This window comes from Panulirus ornatus, chromosome 6 (assembly GCF_036320965.1).
Source record: "Panulirus ornatus isolate Po-2019 chromosome 6, ASM3632096v1, whole genome shotgun sequence".
NCBI classification, from domain to species: Eukaryota; Metazoa; Arthropoda; class Malacostraca; order Decapoda; family Palinuridae; genus Panulirus; species Panulirus ornatus.
The window spans coordinates 14,011,625-14,030,393 of NC_092229.1; the positions used below are offsets into that span (position 1 = coordinate 14,011,625).

An 18,769-nucleotide genomic window follows, 5' to 3' on the forward strand; every position below is an offset into this window, starting at 1 on the left:
AGGGCTGTATGCTCCTGACCTACCCAGTGCATATTACATGACAGTTCCCCACCACCACCACCACCACCACCCCACACACACACACAGACACACACACACACACCACAAACAACTACACAAAAGCAGTAGAGGTAGTAAAAGTATGAGAGTAAGTGGTGCCACAAATGAGCTGCTTGTAGTAAATCATATTCATTATTCATTATACGAAATCGCTGTTTCCAAATCAGCGAGGTAACACCAGGAAACAGAAGAATGGCCCATCCACTCATATACAAATATATATATATACATAAATGCCCATACAAGCACATATACATATATATACATTATTATTTTTTATCTATTTTCTATTTTGCTTTGTCGCTGTCTCCCACGTTAGCGAGGTAGCGCAAGGAAACAGACCCACCCACATAAACATGTATATACATACACATCCACATACGCAATCTATACATACCTATACATCTCAACGTATACATATATATATACACACACAGACATATACATATATACACATGCACATAATTCATACTGTCTGCCTTTATTCATTCCCATTACCACCCTGCCACACATGAAAATAACCACCCCCTCCCCCCAAATGTGCACGAGGTAGCACTAGGAAAAGACAACAAAGGCCACTTTCGTTCACATTCAGTCTCTAGCTGTTATGTAATAATGCACTGAAACCACAACTCCCTTTCCACATCCAGGCCCCACAGAACTTTCCATGGTTTACCCCAGATGCTTCACATGCCCTGGTTCAATCCACTGACAGCATGTTGACCCCGGTATACCACATCGTTCCAATTCATTCTATTCCTTGCACGCCTTTCACCCTCCTGTATGTTCAAGCCCCGATCACTCAAAATCTTTTTCACTCCATCTTTCCACCTCCAATTTAGTCTCCCACTTCTCCTCATTCCCTCCACCTCTGACACACATATCCTCTTGGTCAATCTTTCCTCACTCATTCTCTCTAAGTGACCAAACCATTTCAACACACCCTCTTCTGTTCTCTCAACCACACTTTTTATTACCACACATCTCTCCTACCCTATTATTGCTTACTCGATCAAAACACCTCACACCACATATTGTCCTTAAACATCTCATTTCCAGCAAATCCACCCTCCTCCACACAACTCTATCCATAGCCCATGCCTCACAACCATATAACATTGTTGGAACCACTATTCCTTCAAACATACCCATTTTTGCTTTCCAAGATAATGTTCTCGACATTCACACATTCTTCAACGCTCCCAGAACTTTTGCCCCCTCCCCCACCCTATGATTCACTTCTGCTTCCATGGTTCCATCTGCTGCCAAATCCATTCCCGGATATCTAAAACACTTCACTTCCTCCAGTTTTTTCCATTCAAACTTACCTCCCAATTGACTTGTCCCTCAACCCTACTGTACCTAATAACCTTGCTCTTATTCACACTTACTCTCAGCTTTCTTCTTTCACACACTTTACCAAACTCAGTCACCAGCTTCTGCAGTTTCTCACACGAATCAGCCACCAGTGCTGTATCATCAGCGAACAACAACTGACTCACTTCCCAAGCTCTCTCATCCACAACGACTGCATACTTGCCCCTCTTTCCAAAACTCTTGCATTCACCTCCCTAACAACCCCATCCATAAACAAATTAAACAACCATGGAGACATCACACATCCCTGTCGCAAACCTACATTCACTGAGAACCAATCACTTTCCTCTCTTCCTACATGTACACATGCCTTACATCCTCGATATATATACAAATCAACATATATATACATGTACATTTTCATGCTTGTCTTCATCTATTCCTGTCACTACCCCGCCCCACAGGATATAGCATTGCTTCCCCCACTTCAGTAGGGTAGCACCTCTAGCTATCATGTGTAATGCACCGAAACCACAGCTTCCTATCTATATCCAGGCCCCACAGACCTTTCCATGGTTTACCCCAGATGCTTCACATGCCCTGGTTCAGTTCAATGACAGCATGTCGATACCACATCGTTCCAATTCCCTCTATTCCTTACATGTCTCTCACCCTCCTGTATGTTCAGGCCCCAACTGCTCTAAATATTTTTTGCTCCATCCTTCCACCTCCAATTTGGTATCCCACTTCTTGTTCTCTTCACATCTGACACATATATCCTCTTTGTCAATCTTTCTTCACTCATTCTCTCCATATGTCCAAACCATTTTAACACACCCTCTTCTGCTCTCTCAACCACACTCTTTTTATTTTCACACATCTCCCTTGCCCTTTCATTACTTACTCCATCAAACCACCTCACACCACATACTGTCCTCAAACATTTAATTTCCAACACATCCACTCCTCCGTACAACCCTGTCTATAGCCCGTACCTTGCAACCACATAACACTGCTGGAACTACTATTCCTTCAAACATATATGTTTTTGCTCTCTGAGATAACATTCTCTCCTTCCACACATTCTTCATTGCTCCCAGAGCCTTCACCCCCTCCCCCACCCTGCGCCTCACTTCCACTTCCATGGTTCTATCCACTGCTACGTCCACTCCTACATACCTAAAACACTTCCTCCAATTTTTCCCCATGTGTCATGGTGTAACATCACCATCATTATTCAATGTTTTAATGGATGGGGCATTATGATGAATAAAATGTGGTACTGTGATAATGGTGTACTACTTATTAATGGTGAAAAAGAATTTAAGTAGTTACAGTTGCCATATTCAAATAAAAATGTGTTGTTACCTAAACCACAGAAAGATCAGGATAGAATGATGAGCTGTTTCAAACATATATGCTGGGAGAGGATACTGAAAATTAAAGTAAACATAATGAAGACTAGATTTTGAAAAGATTGGGAGATCATAGTGCCCTATAAGTCTGCATGATGAAGAACTGGAAACTGTTGATAAGTTTAGATATTCAAGAGTAAAGTTCAATGAGGATGGTAATATGGTTGCTGAAAATGAGTGTAGTGTTGTCAGGAAGAAAAACTGAGTTGCATAGAAAGCTTTGGTAATTGGAATAACATCATCGTCGAATGTAAAAGAAGAATGAATAGCACACTTGTCTTACAAAAAGCCTTCTCCACCCCCCAATATATTTTCAAATGTAGTCAAACTTACATTTTAGTATTTATATGTCATCTCTCCTTTGGCTTTGATTAATATCTGCAGACATGTCTGCATGGAAATGGCAAGGTTTGTGAAGTATTCTAGGTCCATGTTTTGGGTTTAAAGGGCTTGATCTCCTGAATGAGGTGAGGCTTTGATGAGGTGATGCAGGAAGCAGCCATGTGATCGTACATTCTGAGCACTCAAAGTGCCTAGAAATTTTATGTGTACCCCATTTTCTTGCTTCGATGAAAGCAATTGGGCTTTTTGTTCCATAGAAAGGCAAGCGAAAACCATCTTGAACCACAGGTAGAAGAAATAAAGCACCCAGATTTCTAAAATGAAGTGGCATCCAAGAAGAGTAAAGATCTTTCCTAGGGACAGCCTGAGGCAAGTTGCTGGTGCTCACATCTTTAGAAACACTTAGTCTCAGTGGCCAGATGTATGATTTCACCCTGAGAATGACAAATGATTGTACCTACAATAAATTTCAGCTGTGTATCACTTTTGAAAACAAGTAGGATGGACAAGGCTTCTTGCAGACAATGTAAAACTCAAGTTCATGTTATTCAGGATAAGCAAAAGATAGGTGGGTATCCTGCATAATATAGCTGTAAATAGAAGAATGGATACAATGAAGAATGAAGATCTGAGAAGGATAAGTGGTTTAAAAAATTTATTAGAAAGGCACATGAATTAAAGTCCTTTAGGATAAGGAAGGTGCAGATGTATCAGTTTTGGAAGGAGGTTGATAATGTGGAAAAAAACAGAACAAACAGGAACATCAGTGAAGGGGCAAAAGGGGAAGTAACAAGTAATGATGAAGTAAGGAGATGGAGTGAGTATTCTGAAGGACAGTTGAATGTTTTTGATGGAAAAGTGGTAGATGTAGGGTGTTTGGGTCAGAGTGGTGTACAATGTGGGTGTCATGGAGAGTAGTTTGGTGAAGAGAGAAGAGGTGGTGAATGCCTTATGTAAGGTAAAAAAAAAATATGTGGCATGACAGCAGGAGTGGATGATAATGAAGATGAATTTCTTAAGAAAGGGGTAGCCCGTGCTGATTTGATGGTGGGAATTTTCTGGGTATGTATGGATCATGGTGAGGTGCCTGGGGGTGTGCATAATGCATGTATAATGCCACTGTATAAAGGCAAAGGGATAAAGGCAAGTGTTCAAGTTTGTTGAGTGTACCTGATAAGTTGTATGGGAGGATGGTGATTGAGAGGATGAAGGCATGTACACAGCATCAAACTGGGAAGAAGCAACATGGTTTTCAAAGTGGTAAAGGATGTGTGGATTGGGTGTTTGCTTCAAAGAATGTGTGTGAGAAATATTTAAGAGAAACATGGATCTAGAAAGAGCATGTGATATGGTTGACAGAGATTTTTTTTTTATATTTTTATTATACTTTGTCGCTGTCTCCTGTGTTTGCGAGGTAGCGCAAGGAAACAGACGAAAGAAATGGCCCAACCACCCCCCCCCATACACATGTATATACATACGTCCACACACGCAAATATACATACCTACACAGCTTTCCATGGTTTACCCCAGACACTTCACATGCCCTGCTTCAATCCACTGACAGCACGTCAACCCCGGTATACCACATCGCTCCAATTCACTCTATTCCTTGCCCTCCTTTCACCCTCCTGCATGTTCAGGCCCCGATCACACAAAATCTTTTTCACTCCATCTTTCCACCTCCAATTTGGTCTCCCTCTTCTCCTTGTTCCCTCCACCTCCGACACATATATCCTCTTGGTCAATCTTTCCTCACTCATCCTCTCCATGTGCCCAAACCACTTCAAAACACCCTCTTCTGCTCTCTCAACCACGCTCTTTTTATTTCCACACATCTCTCTTACCCTTACGTTACTCACTCGATCAAACCACCTCACACCATACATTGTCCTCAAACATCTCATTTCCAGCACATCCATCCTCCTGCGCACAACTCTATCCATAGCCCACGCCTCGCAACCATACAACATTGTTGGAACCACTATTCCTTCAAACATACCCATTTTTGCTTTCCGAGATAATGTTCTCGACTTCCACACATTCTTCAAGGCCCCCAGGATTTTCACCCCCTCCCCCACCCTATGATCCACTTCCGCTTCCATGGTTCCATCCGCTGCCAGATCCACTCCCAGATATCTAAAACACTTCACTTCCTCCAGTTTTTCTCCATTCAAACTCACCTCCCAATTGACTTGACCCTCAACCCTACTGTACCTAATAACCTTGCTCTTATTCACATTTACTCTTAACTTTCTTCTTCCACACACTTTTCCAAACTCAGTCACCAGCTTCTGCAGTTTCTCACATGAATCAGCCACCAGCGTTGACAGAGATGCCTTGTGGAAAGTCTAAAGAGTAGATGGTATGGGAGGAAAGCAGTTAGAAGTTTTTATCAAGGGTGTAAGGCATGTGTATGAGTAGGAAGAGAGGAGAGGGGCTCAAAGTGAAGGTTGGTCTGCAGCAGGGGTGTGTAATGTAACTGTGGTTGTTCAATTTGTTTATAGATGGGGTGGTGAGGGAGGTAAATGTGTCTTGGAGAGGGGAAAAGTATGCAGCCTGTGAGAGATGAAAGGGGTTGGGAAGTGAGTCACTTGTTTTGCTGAAGGTACAGCAGTAGTGGCAGATTCGAGTGAGAATTTGAAAAAGTTGGTGACTGAGTATGGATGAGTGTGTGAAAGAAGCAAACTGAAAGTGAATATGACTAAAAGCAAGGTTATCAGGTTCAGCAGGATTGAGGAACTGGTTAGCTGTGACATGAGTTTAAATGGAGAAAAACTGGAGGAAAAGAAGTGTTTTAGATATCTAGGAGTGAATATAGCAGCAAATGGAACCATGGAAAAGGAAGCGAGTCATAGAGTGGAGGAGGGGACGAAGGTTCTAGAGCACTGAAGAGTGTGTGGAAAGAGAGAACATCACCTGGGAGGGCAAAAATGGGTATATTTGAAGGAATAGTAATCCTAATGCTATCGTATGGATGCAAAGCATGGGTTATAGATAAGCCTGTGAAGAAGAGGGTGATTGTGTTGAAAATAAAATGTTTGAGAACATGTGGCATGAAAGGGATTGATTAAGTTATGAAAGGGTAAGAGAGCTGTGTGGTAATAAAGAAAGTGTGGCAGAGAAAACTGAAGAGGGTGTGTTGAAATAGTTTGGACATATGGAGAATAAGTGAGGAAAGATTGACAAAGAAGATACATGTGTCAGAGTGGAGGGAACAAAGAGAACAGGGAGATAAAATTGGAGATGGAAGGATGGAATGAAAAAGATTTTATGTGATCGGGGCCAGAATGTGTAGGAGAGTAAAAGGCATGCGAGGGATAGCAAGAATTGGAATGATGTGGAATACCAGGGTCAACATGCTGTCAATGGACTGAACCAGGGAATGTGAACCATCTGGGGTAAACCATGAAAAGATGTGTAGGGCCTGGCTGTGGATAGGGTGCAGTGGTTCCAGTGAATTTCACATGACACCTAGAGAATGGATTTGAGCAGATGTGGCCTGTCTTCATTTGTTTCTGGTACTAACTCACTCAAGCTAACACAGGAAGTGGTGATATGTATGGAACACTAAAAAGGGTGATAACACCATGTACATGTTTTTAAGGCTCTAGTCACGGACACAAGTTCACATCAAGGCCAGGCCTTGACTGAAATACTGAGGGAATTATGAAAAGGAAAAAGAAAGGACAATGGAAAGTATTTATAAATTCTGGAGGAAGTGAAAAACCTGTCCTCTTAAATTGTGCCAGGTCATAGTAATTTGGGAAGACATGAGAAGGTAGAGTTCCAAATGTTCGATGAGTAGGGAAAGAAGCAATTATCAAAACGGCCCATCCTTGAGTTGCTAATGGCCACACAGTAATCATGTGACACAGCAGCTTGCCAAGTATCATGTGGTCCACAATCAGCCACCTCCTGGAAGAAAAAACCAAAGTAATACCTTTAGAAGAGGGAACATGAACCAACATTGCAGCCTAGGGCAAGAGGGTCAAGTTTGAAAGTTAACCTGGGACAGTTTATAGGTCGGACCACTTCTGCCTAACTCTGTCAAGTAAGGTTGCAGAGTTAGAACAACAACAGATTTGAGAGCAGTATTCCAAACAGGGATGAATCAATCCTTAGGAAAAAGAGAGCAACTGTTCAGAAGAAAAGAAACTTCAACATCTAAACAAGACACCCACTTTCTTTAAGGCAGACTTAGCTATTCCCATTATGTGGAGTTTCCAAGGTGGATATTACAGTAATACCAAGCATGTTCACTGAGTCACGATGTGGAATTGCAGAACTGTCAAAGGAGAGACGATAGTTGTGAGGAGTTTTTGATAGATAAATAGGTAGAAACTGATTCTTGGAGGCATTAAACTTAACCAGATTTTATCTACTCCACTGAGATACCCTGTCCAAGTCTGAGTTTACTGAAGAAGCTGTGTCAATACGAGATGCATATCGAGTGAGAGAAAATGAAGTTGAAGGATGTGGATGAATGCAGCGTTGAGTTGTCAGCATATAGGTGCATATGATTATTCATGGAGGAGAGGAAATAGTTGAAAAAAAGGGGAAAACGTGTAGGGGACAGCACAGTATCTTGAGGGACACCAGTGTTGATGGAGAAAAAGGGAAGAGGCTGATCCATCAACAACCACAAACATAGATCAGCCAAAGAGGAAGCTAAAGATGAAGTAGCAAAGTGAGGGAGGGAAGTCAAAAGAGTGGTGCTTAGAGATGAGACCCCAAATGCCACATCCTGTCAAAAGCTTTGGATGTATCAAGGGCAACTACACATGACTCCCCAAAATCTTTCAGAGATGATGACCAGACATTAATAAGATAGGAAAGAATATCACCTGTGGATCAGAGAGATGAATGTGATCTCAAGGTGTCTAAGGATATGGGAGTTGAGGGGGGATTCAAAGACTTTGGAAACAGTTGATGTCAAAGTCATAGGACAATAGTTAAAGGGGGTCAGAACGGTCACCCTTCTTCGGGATGTGACGTATTAATGCATGGTACCAAGGAGAAGGAAGAGTTTTGGTTTTTAAACAAAAACAGAACAGAACGCAAGCAGAGGTGCAAGTTCAGAGGCACACCCTTTCAGTGCATGGGGATAGATGTCATCAGGACCTATAAGCCTTGCTTGTGTCAAGAGAATGAAGCATTTTTTGGACAGTCCAAAAGAGATCACGGAGAGGGGTACTGGATTGGTAAGATCATCATCAGGGGGTGAAGGAATGTTAGAGTCATCCACAGTGGAGTTAGAGAAGAAATGGGAACCAAAGAGTGTTACTTTGTCTATGAGACAGACAGCTATAGTACGGTTAGAATAGAAAAGTGAAGGAAAGGTGGTAACAAAAGTTGATAGATATGCCCTTAGCTAAAAACCAAAAGACCTATCAGTGGATGATGAGGAGAGGTTATTGCACTTCTTTGAATAAAGGAACACTTTGCCTCATGGATAATGTGCTTGCACTGATTACAGGCAGTGATAAAAGCTGAATGGAAATCATGTTTTCCAAAAAGATATACAGCAGTCCAGTCAGAGTTACAAAAGGATAGGTACACCATGGAAGAGATGGAATAATGTGGTAATAAAACTTATTATGGCTAATGGTGGTTGAAATGAAGATGCCAAAAGTACTGGTGGGAACTGGAGGCAATGGAAGTATTTCATGTATAGATATAATGTAAATGGAGACACTGGTTTCCCTCCATAAGCAAAGTGTGAAAACTTGAAAAATAAGAAGCATATTTTTCACTTAAAATGAGGATGGGTTAAAAATGTGTATAAGTAATATGAGAATCTGTAGGTAGCTACAATATGCTGAAACTATACATACCAACCACCTACTGGTGACATATCAAGCTGCAACTATCAACCACCAGCTAACTGTACCCACAATCCTCCTGCTGGTGATACATTTAACTGTATCCACCAACCTCCTACTGGTGATGTATTTAAATGTACCAACCAAGCTCCTGCTACTGATGTATCTATGTACCAATCTCCCGTTGCTGATGTATTTCAGTGTATCCATCACCCTCCTGCTGGTGATTTATCTAACTGTATCCACCACCCTCCTGCTAGTGATGTATCTAACTGTACCAACCAACCTCCTGTTAGTGACGCATCTGTTTGTATCCATCATCCTCCAGCTGGTGATGTATCTAACTGTATCCATCATCCTCTTGCTGGTGACATATCAAACTGTAATTACCACCCTCTTGCTAATGATGTATCTAACTGTATCCATTACCCTCCTGCTAGTGATCTACTTATGACCCTCTACTTACTGCAGCTGTTGCTGTGCTTTAATCATCCTCTGGTGACTGCTGACGTAACCAATGCTTCTGTACAGTTATCCTTCCTGCTGTTGCTGTTCCTCAAGTCCCCTGTACCTGATGTTCTTCCTGCAGCCCAGTTCTCTTGTAGCTATTACTGTTTCAGTACTTCTAACCCTCATGCTGCTGTTGCTGCTTCTATTACATTCCAAGTCCCTGCTCTTGGTACTGTAACCTATCCCTGTACCTGCTACAGTAACTCCACCCATTCTATGACTTCTGTTAAAGCACTTCTCATAGTACCTTTGTAGCTGTACCTCTGGCTCCTCCACTCCTGGTACAACTGTTTACTGGGCATCTCTACTACTGTCACAACTCTACTATTGGCATCCATGCAACTGTTACAGCTGTTCCTAATCCTAAGGCCCTTGTTGCAGCTGTAAGTGAAGATGTAACTAACCTTTATGTAAGAAACCTGAGGGATCTTCAGCTGTGTCTCTGGAAACCAAAATTAAATCAATCATTAATTACATAAAACAGGGTTAATAAAACCTTTATCATAAGAACTATAATTTCTAATCTAGAATATATATATACATATATACATATTTATTATACTTTGTCACTGTCTCCCACGTTAGCAAGGTAGCGCAAGGAAACAGACGAAAGAATGGCCCAACCCACCTACATACACATGTATATAAATACACATCCACACACGCACATATACATACCTATACATTTCAACATATACATATTTACAAATACACAGACATATACATATACATACCTATACATTTCAACATATACATATATATAAATACACAGACATATACATATATACACATAATTCATACTGTCTGCCTTTATTCATTCCCATCACCACCCTGCCACACATGAAATGACACCCCCCCTCCCCCCACACACACGTGAGGTAGCCCTAGGAAAAGACAACAAAGGCCACATTCATTCACACTCAGTCTCTAGCTGTTATGTATTATGCACCGAAACCACAGCTCCCTTTCCACATCCAGGCCCCACAAAACTTTCCAAGGTTTACCCCAAACACAGCGACAAAGTATAATAAATAAATAATATTGTTATTATTTATGCTATCACCATCTTCAATATTCAAAATAAGACCTTACCTTTTTCTCTTTAAATTGCAATAAGTAGCACTAAAAATACCTTCTTTTCTTACATTTCTCAGCTATTTTTAACAATTTCAAAAAATCTATTCTCCATTTCAAACACCATACACTCAAAGACAAAAAGCACTTATTAATGTATGAAATAAAATGAATTATTGGCAAACATTTGTTCTGAAAAAGCATGAATTTTTACTTTTGTGGAAAAATCATATCTTAGAGATGGTTAATACTTATTTCCAAAAAAGCAGACTAGAAACTTACTGTCTTTTATTCGTAGACTTTTCAGGGAAAAGCTTCGGATCAAAAGTGACAAACCTGACTTCATATCATTTCCTTTTACTCACTAAACCCCTTACCTTGTGATCTCGTCACAGCGACTGATCGCCCTTCACCAACCTAAACCCTCCATTCATTTAGCAGGTCCCTTAATACAACTATGGTCCCCATGCAGTTTCATCTAATTTAGCTACATCACTCTTTATCTCACAACCTTTCCTAGTAAAACTAGATCCATTTTCAATGCAGGTTTTATCTGACTTAAGCAGGCACACTTCTTATTCATGAAGAACCCAGGTACTGCTGGAATATTTTTCACTTTCTTGGCATAGCTATATACCTACTTCCCCTGAGCCAACCTCTTGCTACTGAAAGCTTTCTTTTGTCTCCAAGACTTTCCCTCAAAAAAACTTGAAAGTCTTCCATTTACCTGAGCCACTGTCTTGCTACAGGTGGGACATACCCCCCTTGTGTAACTCCCATCTCCCATGACAAAGATGGACTTCCTTTCCCCTTTACTACAACTGAGCTCCCATTTCCCTTGAGACACTTACACTCTACATCCAGGATCCCCTTCTACTAAGCCACTCCCTTTAAATGAGTATGCCTCCCATTCTCCATGTCACTATCTTGCTATAACTTGGTCTCCCTTATTTCTTGACTACTCTTCTAAGCTTCCCTCTCCCATATGTAGGCTGTCCCTGCATTCCACATGTGCTTCTTTATGGGAACCATGAGACTTTCACTCAAGATACTCTTGAGCTGTAACTGGACTTCTTTACTCTAACCCACTACCTAACTATAATAAATTTGCTCTTCCCATTGACTGCACCCTGACTACAACTACATTACCCATTTTCATTAACTCCTCCACTGCTTTAATCAGGGTTTTCCTTCCCTTGAACCACTGCTGTGTTATAAACAGGTTCCCCTTTCCTACGGCACTCTCATCACACAGCCTACCCAGCTTTCTCTTACAGCACTCCCCTACTATCAATAGACACCTCTTGCCCCTGCTAATGTACCTGATGCCTGGTTAGAGACTGTGAGGAGAGTAGTGACCCCGAGGCAGGTTCTGGCAGGTACAGAGTCAGTGTCCATCCAGAAGCCCATCCAGGAGATAACAACAATGAGGATGCTGGGCAGGTAGCTCTGCACCAAGTGGAACCCAATGTTCCTCTCCAGGGTGATGAGGGCACGCAGGCAGCTGTAGTTCCCTGCAAGACAATACCTCCATTAAGTAATACCCATGACATGCAACTGAAAAACTAATCCTCTTTCTCAGACTGCCTGTGTTGATAAAAGGATCATAAGAGGGCAAGATGTATTTGGCTTTTAAACTAGTAAACTTGTGTTCATTTATTATGGGCTCTTTGGTAATTGAATATCTTCAACGTTTCACTGGAGGTAAATAAAACTGCAAAACAATGGTACTTAATAACTCTATCATCTTAATACAAGTCTTCCTGCTAGCAGCATGAGAAAGCAAGGGATGATTATTCATGCTTGCCTTACACTAACAATCTAGAGCAACCTATCAAATGTTAACTGCTATCATTATGGTTCTGTTACTGCAGCAACACTAATTCTCTTCCTAATCTATGTGAATAACATGCCATCAGGAATGGGACTTCTCTCTGATTATGTTCATGGATGATGCCAAAGTCATGAGGGAGATATAAAGCTAAGAGGATTGCATCAATCTGCAAGAGGATCTGTTAAGCTTCAAAACTGGTCTGATACCTAAGTAAATGTAAGGTAATGAGAAAGAGGTCTCTCATTGGATATTCTCAAGCAGGAAAAAACTTTCAGGACTCTATGTGAGAGAAGGACTTGGGAGTCAACATCAACCTAATCTGCCACCAGTGTCTTACACTAAAAACATTGTGAAGAGGACCAATGTTATGCAGGCAGATATCAAAATAGCATTCACACATATCAAAAAGGAAATATCCTGCAAGCTATTCATGTCCAACAGAAAACAAAAACTAGAGTATGCTTCTCAAGATTTGTTGTTGTACTAAAAAAACAACAACAAAAAACTGAACTAATGGAAAAGGCCCTGAGTAGAGGGAAGCAAAGATGGTACCAGAAATAAGTAAGCCTCAGTCCAGAGAAAGGCTAGAGGGCTTAATTTTGTCCACCATATAAGAAACAAAAGTAAGGTGGCGATCCGATCACTACTTTTAAGTTTCTAAACCAGTTCGATGATGGCAACAGAACAGTTCTTAGAAAGGTGCAAGGATAGAACAACCATAACATGAAATTAAAGAAGAAACTTGTCATAAGAGATTAAAAAAAGTAAGGAAACTGGAGAGGCAGACTGCGTACAGAAGTCTCTCCCTATACAGTACAAATAGATGAGTATAGATACATGCATGCACGTAAATACAAACAAACATACAGACAGAGAGATATATACACACAAGCCTCCATGGTGTAGTGGTTAGCACGACTGAATGAGTCAGCAGAGGCCGTTCCAGGGTCAGGCCAGCATGCATTCAAATTCTAGGCACTGCAGTTGACCTACAGCCAAACCCAGCTGTTCATCCCCCCATTGTAGTTGGTCCATAAATGGGTATCTGGTCTAGTTTGATGTGTGTGTGTGTGCGTGTGTGTATTCACATGAGTAAAGTCATGGTACAAATGCATATGGTTGAAATACTAGGAAACAAAAGCATAGAACTCTCTCCAAGTAGTACACAAATAGTAATTACACACAAACAGTTTCAGTTTTCAGAATATCTTCTGTGAAATTCGATGTTCTGAGTATGTTTTGGTTGGAAGCAATGCAAATTCACAGTGCTAAACTTTCATCTTAAAGTCTTTGAAGCCAAAAAAAAAAGAAAGCTTTTATATCTTCTTAGATTTAACCTGATATAGATTCATTTGTTGTTCTGAAGAATACAAAGACAAAAATTTTAGTAGATACTGTTAGAAGCAGTGAAAAGTTTTTATCGAGGATGTAAGGCATGTGTACGTGTAGGAAGAGAGGAAAGTGATTGGTTCTCAGTGAATGTAGGTTTGCGGCAGGGGTGTGTGATGTCTCCATGGTTGTTTAATTTGTTTATGGATGGGGTTGTTAGGGAGGTAAATGCAAGAGTTTTGGAAAGAGGGGCAAGTATGAAGTCTGTTGGGGATGAGAGAGCTTGGGAAGTGAGTCAGTTGTTGTTCGCTGATGATACAGTGCTGGTGGCTGATTCATGTGAGAAACTGCAGAAGCTGGTGACTGAGTTTGGTAAAGTGTGTGGAAGAAGAAAGTTAAGAGTAAATGTGAATAAGAGCAAGGTTATTAGGTACAGTAGGGTTGAGGGTCAAGTCAATTGGGAGGCGAGTTTGAATGGAGAAAAACTGGAGGAAGTGAAGTGTTTTAGATATCTGGGAGTGGATCTGGCAGCGGATGGAACCATGGAAGCGGAAGTGGATCATAGGGTGGGGGAGGGGGCGAAAATTCTGGGGGCCTTGAAGAATGTGTGGAAGTCGAGAACATTATCTCGGAAAGCAAAAATGGGTATGTTTGAAGGAATAGTGGTTCCAACAATGTTGTATGGTTGCGAGGCGTGGGCTATGGATAGAGTTGTGCACAGGAGGGTGGATGTGCTGGAAATGAGATGTTTGAGGACAATGTGTGGTGTGAGGTGGTTTGATCGAGTGAGTAACGTAAGGGTAAGAGAGATGTGTGGAAATAAAAAGAGCGTGGTTGAGAGAGCAGAAGAGGGTGTTTTGAAGTGGTTTGGGCACATGGAGAGAATGAGTGAGGAAAGATTGACCAAGAGGATATATGTGTCGGAGGTGGAGGGAACGAGGAGAAGAGGGAGACCAAATTGGAGGTGGAAAGATGGAGTGAAAAAGATTTTGTGTGATCGGGGCCTGAACATGCAGGAGGGTGAAAGGAGGGCAAGGAATAGAGTGAATTGGAGCGATGTGGTATACCGGGGTTGACGTGCTGTCAGTGGATTGAATCAAGGCATGTGAAGCGTCTGGGGTAAACCATGGAAAGCTGTGTAGGTATGTATATTTGCGTGTGTGGACGTATGTATATACATGTGTATGGAGCAGGGTTGGGCCACTTCTTTCGTCTGTTTCCTTGCGCTACCTCGCAAACGCGGGAGACAGCGACAAAGTATAATAAATATAATAATAATAACAAAATTTATATCTAGCACTGAAGAATGTCTGTCTCTATAGGTCACTTCTGAGAGTTCTTCAGGCTGAGAGAGCTAGACATATGAACAATGGAATCAGTTCTCCCTGGTACATATGAGGGGTATTTAAGCCAAGAAATACTGGGAAGTGCACCTCATTATCCTGTCACCGTGAGAGAGCCTTTGTTTACCCGTGCTGTTTCATCAGAGGGGCTGGCTTTTGATGATGCCTCTTCAGCCAAGAGCAGGTGTATTTACCCAAGCTACCTATGACTTCACAAAATTCTATATTCATCTTGGGGGAGGGACATGACCTCACTGGAGTGGAGCTGCGATCATTAGTTTATAATGGATGAATAGTTCACAGGTAACCAGCAACTTCCTCACTCCTGTTTAACTCTTGCGCTTGACCTTCAGGGCTCCTGCAACCATGCTGCAATCAGTAGCAGGAAAATGAAGGACTCCTTACGAGTGAAAAGTTTCTCACTGTACTCCTTTTCTTCCACTGACGGATGATAAAACCTCAACAGAGTTGACTTTTCACTCAAGCTGTAACCACAGGCAGGCAGAGTTGGCCATTATGTTTAAAATAAATGTTAAAAACTGGCTCATTCTTCTACCACAGGTGAACAAATAGGTATAGCTAGCTATGCTTTTACTACAGATGTTGTTGTTACTTCAGCTCACTATAGTGATACAACAGATGTTGTAATGGGTATAACTAGTTATAATGATATCAAAGGTGTTGTGGTAGGTATAGCCAGCTACACTGATGCCACAGTTGGTGTAGGAGGTTTAGCTAAGAATACTGATATAGGAGTTGCAGTACAGTAGGTAATAGCTAGCTATAATGGTACCACAGGCATTGCAGTAGGTACAGCTAGCTATACTGGTACCACAGGTATTGTACAGTTACCTACATTTTAGCGTTGCATCTCATCAAGCACTGCTCACTGTACATTCATCACAATATATCACACAAACTGATGAGTGTACTTACACTGACAATAAGCTAACCCTTCCTGTTTGGTAAAGGGATTCTAGTAACTGATGGATGGGGTGAAGGAGCTTGGTGACTGGTGTAAAGGTAGAGACTGTCTGGTGACTGGTGTAGGGGAAGGGGAGCATGGTGACTGATGGAGGGACAGGGGAAGCGTGGTGACTGATGGAGGGACAGGTGGAGCGTGGTGACCGATGGAGGGACAGGGGGAGCCTGGTGACTGGCGTAGGACAAGATATAATTGTGGAGTGGAAGTGGAGAGAAATACACCAGGAAGTAGCCTGTAGGGTGAAAGGGAGTCCGTGGCACAGCTGTTGGGTGAGGGAAGGCAACACTACCACCCAGCTTCCTTCACCCATTACTTTTCGCCAACATACACAGAAACAATCTTTATGTGTCCCTTCCCTGCCACTGGCGTTATGTCTGTCCAGGATACTTGCCAAGATGTCTTTTCTACAATGTACTGTTTTTCTCCTCTTACTCTACCTTGGATAACCCTAACATTCCTTCCCCCCATGATGCTCCTCTTACTAATCCTATGCACCTTCCAGTAATCCCTCTTCAAACTGTAAGAAAAGCGCTTCTTTCTCTGGGCACAAGCAAGGTTTATGGTCCTAATGGCATCCATCACCATGAAATGAAAGAGTATGACTCTAAACTTGCACCTATGCTTGCTTGTCTGTTCCATTTCTGTTTAAAATCCAGAACTTTTCCTTCCTCTAGGAAGCATGTGTTGGTACATCACATTGCAGAGAAGGGTGACCGTTCTAACCCACACAGCTATCATCCTGTTGCTTTGGCGTCCACCATTTCCAAAGTCTTGGAATCCCTCCTCAAGTCCCATATCCCCAGACATTTCAATCTCACAATCTTCTCTCTGATCACCAGTATAGCTCCACTGGTGATATTCTTTTCTATCTCACTAATGTCTGGTCATTATCTCCAAAAGATTTTGGGAAATCTTATGTAGTTGCCCTTGATATATCTAAGCTTTTGACAAGGTGTAGCATCGGGGTCTCATTTCTTTTGGCTTACTCCCCTCACTTTGCTCCATAATATCTAGCTTCCTGTCTGGCCGATTTATCTCCGTGATTGTTGATGGGTCAGCCTCTTCCCCTTTCTCCAACGACAGCGGTGTCTCTCAAGATTCTGTACTGTCTCCTACACTTTATCTTTTCTATCAACGATTTCCTTTCTTCCACAAATTACCAAATGCACTCATACTCGGAGAACTCAACAGTATATTCCTCATCCTTTAATTCTGCTCCTTCTCTAACTCGATCTGCATCTCGTCTCGACACAACTTCCTCAATAATCCAAGCCTTCGACATATCTTAATGGGGTAGACAAATCTAGTTAATTATAATGCCTGCAAGACCCAGTTTTAGCCCATCTTTCTATCGACAATTCCCTACAACTTTCCTCTCACTTTTGACGGTTCTGTAATTCCACATCCTGACTCAGTGATCATACTTGGTATTACTGTAACATACAGTCTATCTCGGAAACCCACATTACAGAAATAGCTATGTCTACCTTAAAGAAACCGGGAATCGTGTTTAGATGTTGATATTTCTTTGCTTCTGAACAGTTGCTCAGTTTACACAAAGGACTGATTCGTCCTTGTATGGAATACTGTTCTCACATCTGTGGTGGCTCTAACTCTGCAACTCTCCCAGGCTAACTTCCAAACTTGACCCTCTTGCCCTCCGCAGCAATGTTAGCTTACTTTCCCTCTTCTGTAATCATTACCTTGGTTTTTGCTCCCATGAGCTGGCTGCCTGTGTTCCCCCACCAGCTAAAAAACGCAATACTTGGCAAACTGCTGCGTCACATGACTACTGTATGGTCGTTGGCAACTCAAATGTGGGCCGTTTTGATCATTTCTTTCCCTACACCTTGAAGCTTTGGAACTCTCTACCCTCTCATGTCTTTTCCAGTAAATATGACCCGGCACATTTTAAAAGACAGGTTTTTTACTTCAAATATTTGTGAATACTTTTCCTTGTCTCTTCTTTCTTCTTTTCCTTAACCTATATTATTTATTCATCTATTTTGCTTTGTCGCTGTCTCCCGCGTTTGCGAGGTAGTGCAAGGAAACAGACGAAAGAAATGGCCCAACCCACCCCCATACACATGTATATACATACACGTCCACACACGCAAATATACATACCTATACATCTCAATGTACACATATATATACACACACAGACACATACATATATACCCATGCAAACAATTCACACTGTCTGCCTTTATTCATTCCCATCGCCACCTCTCCACACATGGAATACCATCCCCCTCCCCCCTCATGTGTGTGAGGTAGCGCTAGGAAAAGACAACAAAGGCCCCATTCGTTCACACTCAGTCTCTAGCTGTCATGCAATAATGCCCGAAACCACAGCTCCCTTTCCACATCCAGGCCCCACACAACTTTCCATGGTTTACCCCAGACGCTTCACATGCCCTGATTCAATCCACTGACAGCACGTCAACCCCGGTATACCACATCGATCCAATTCACTCTATCCCTTGCCCGCCTTTCACCCTCCTGCATGTTCAGGCCCCGATCACACAAAATCTTTTTCACTCCATCTTTCCACCTCCAATTTGGTCTCCCACTTCTCGTTCCCTCCACCTCCGACACATATATCCTCTTGGTCAATCTTTCCTCACTTATTCTCTCCATGTGACCAAACCCTTTCAAAACACCCTCTTCTGCTCTCTCAACCACACTCTTTTTATTTCCACACATCTCTCTTACCCTTACATTACTTACTC

General features: G+C 41.9%; 1 protein-coding gene across 7 annotated transcripts in view; it reads right to left on the reverse strand.

The window, feature by feature from the left end:
• Positions 1-18,769, reverse strand: part of LOC139749071 (glycine receptor subunit alpha-2-like) — a 328,567-nt gene that overhangs the window by 10,431 nt on the left and 299,367 nt on the right. For all 7 annotated transcript variants that reach the window (XR_011712883.1, XR_011712882.1, XR_011712884.1 and 4 more), the window contains 2 exons: positions 11,866-12,057; positions 9,874-9,911 (listed from right to left, as the gene is read on the reverse strand). Coding sequence is in view for 4 of the 7 variants with exons in the window: in XM_071662543.1 (XP_071518644.1) it covers positions 9,874-9,911; positions 11,866-12,057 (230 nt within the window). In the remaining 3 variants the exon portion in view is untranslated. The remainder of the gene's footprint in view (positions 1-9,873; positions 9,912-11,865; positions 12,058-18,769) is intronic.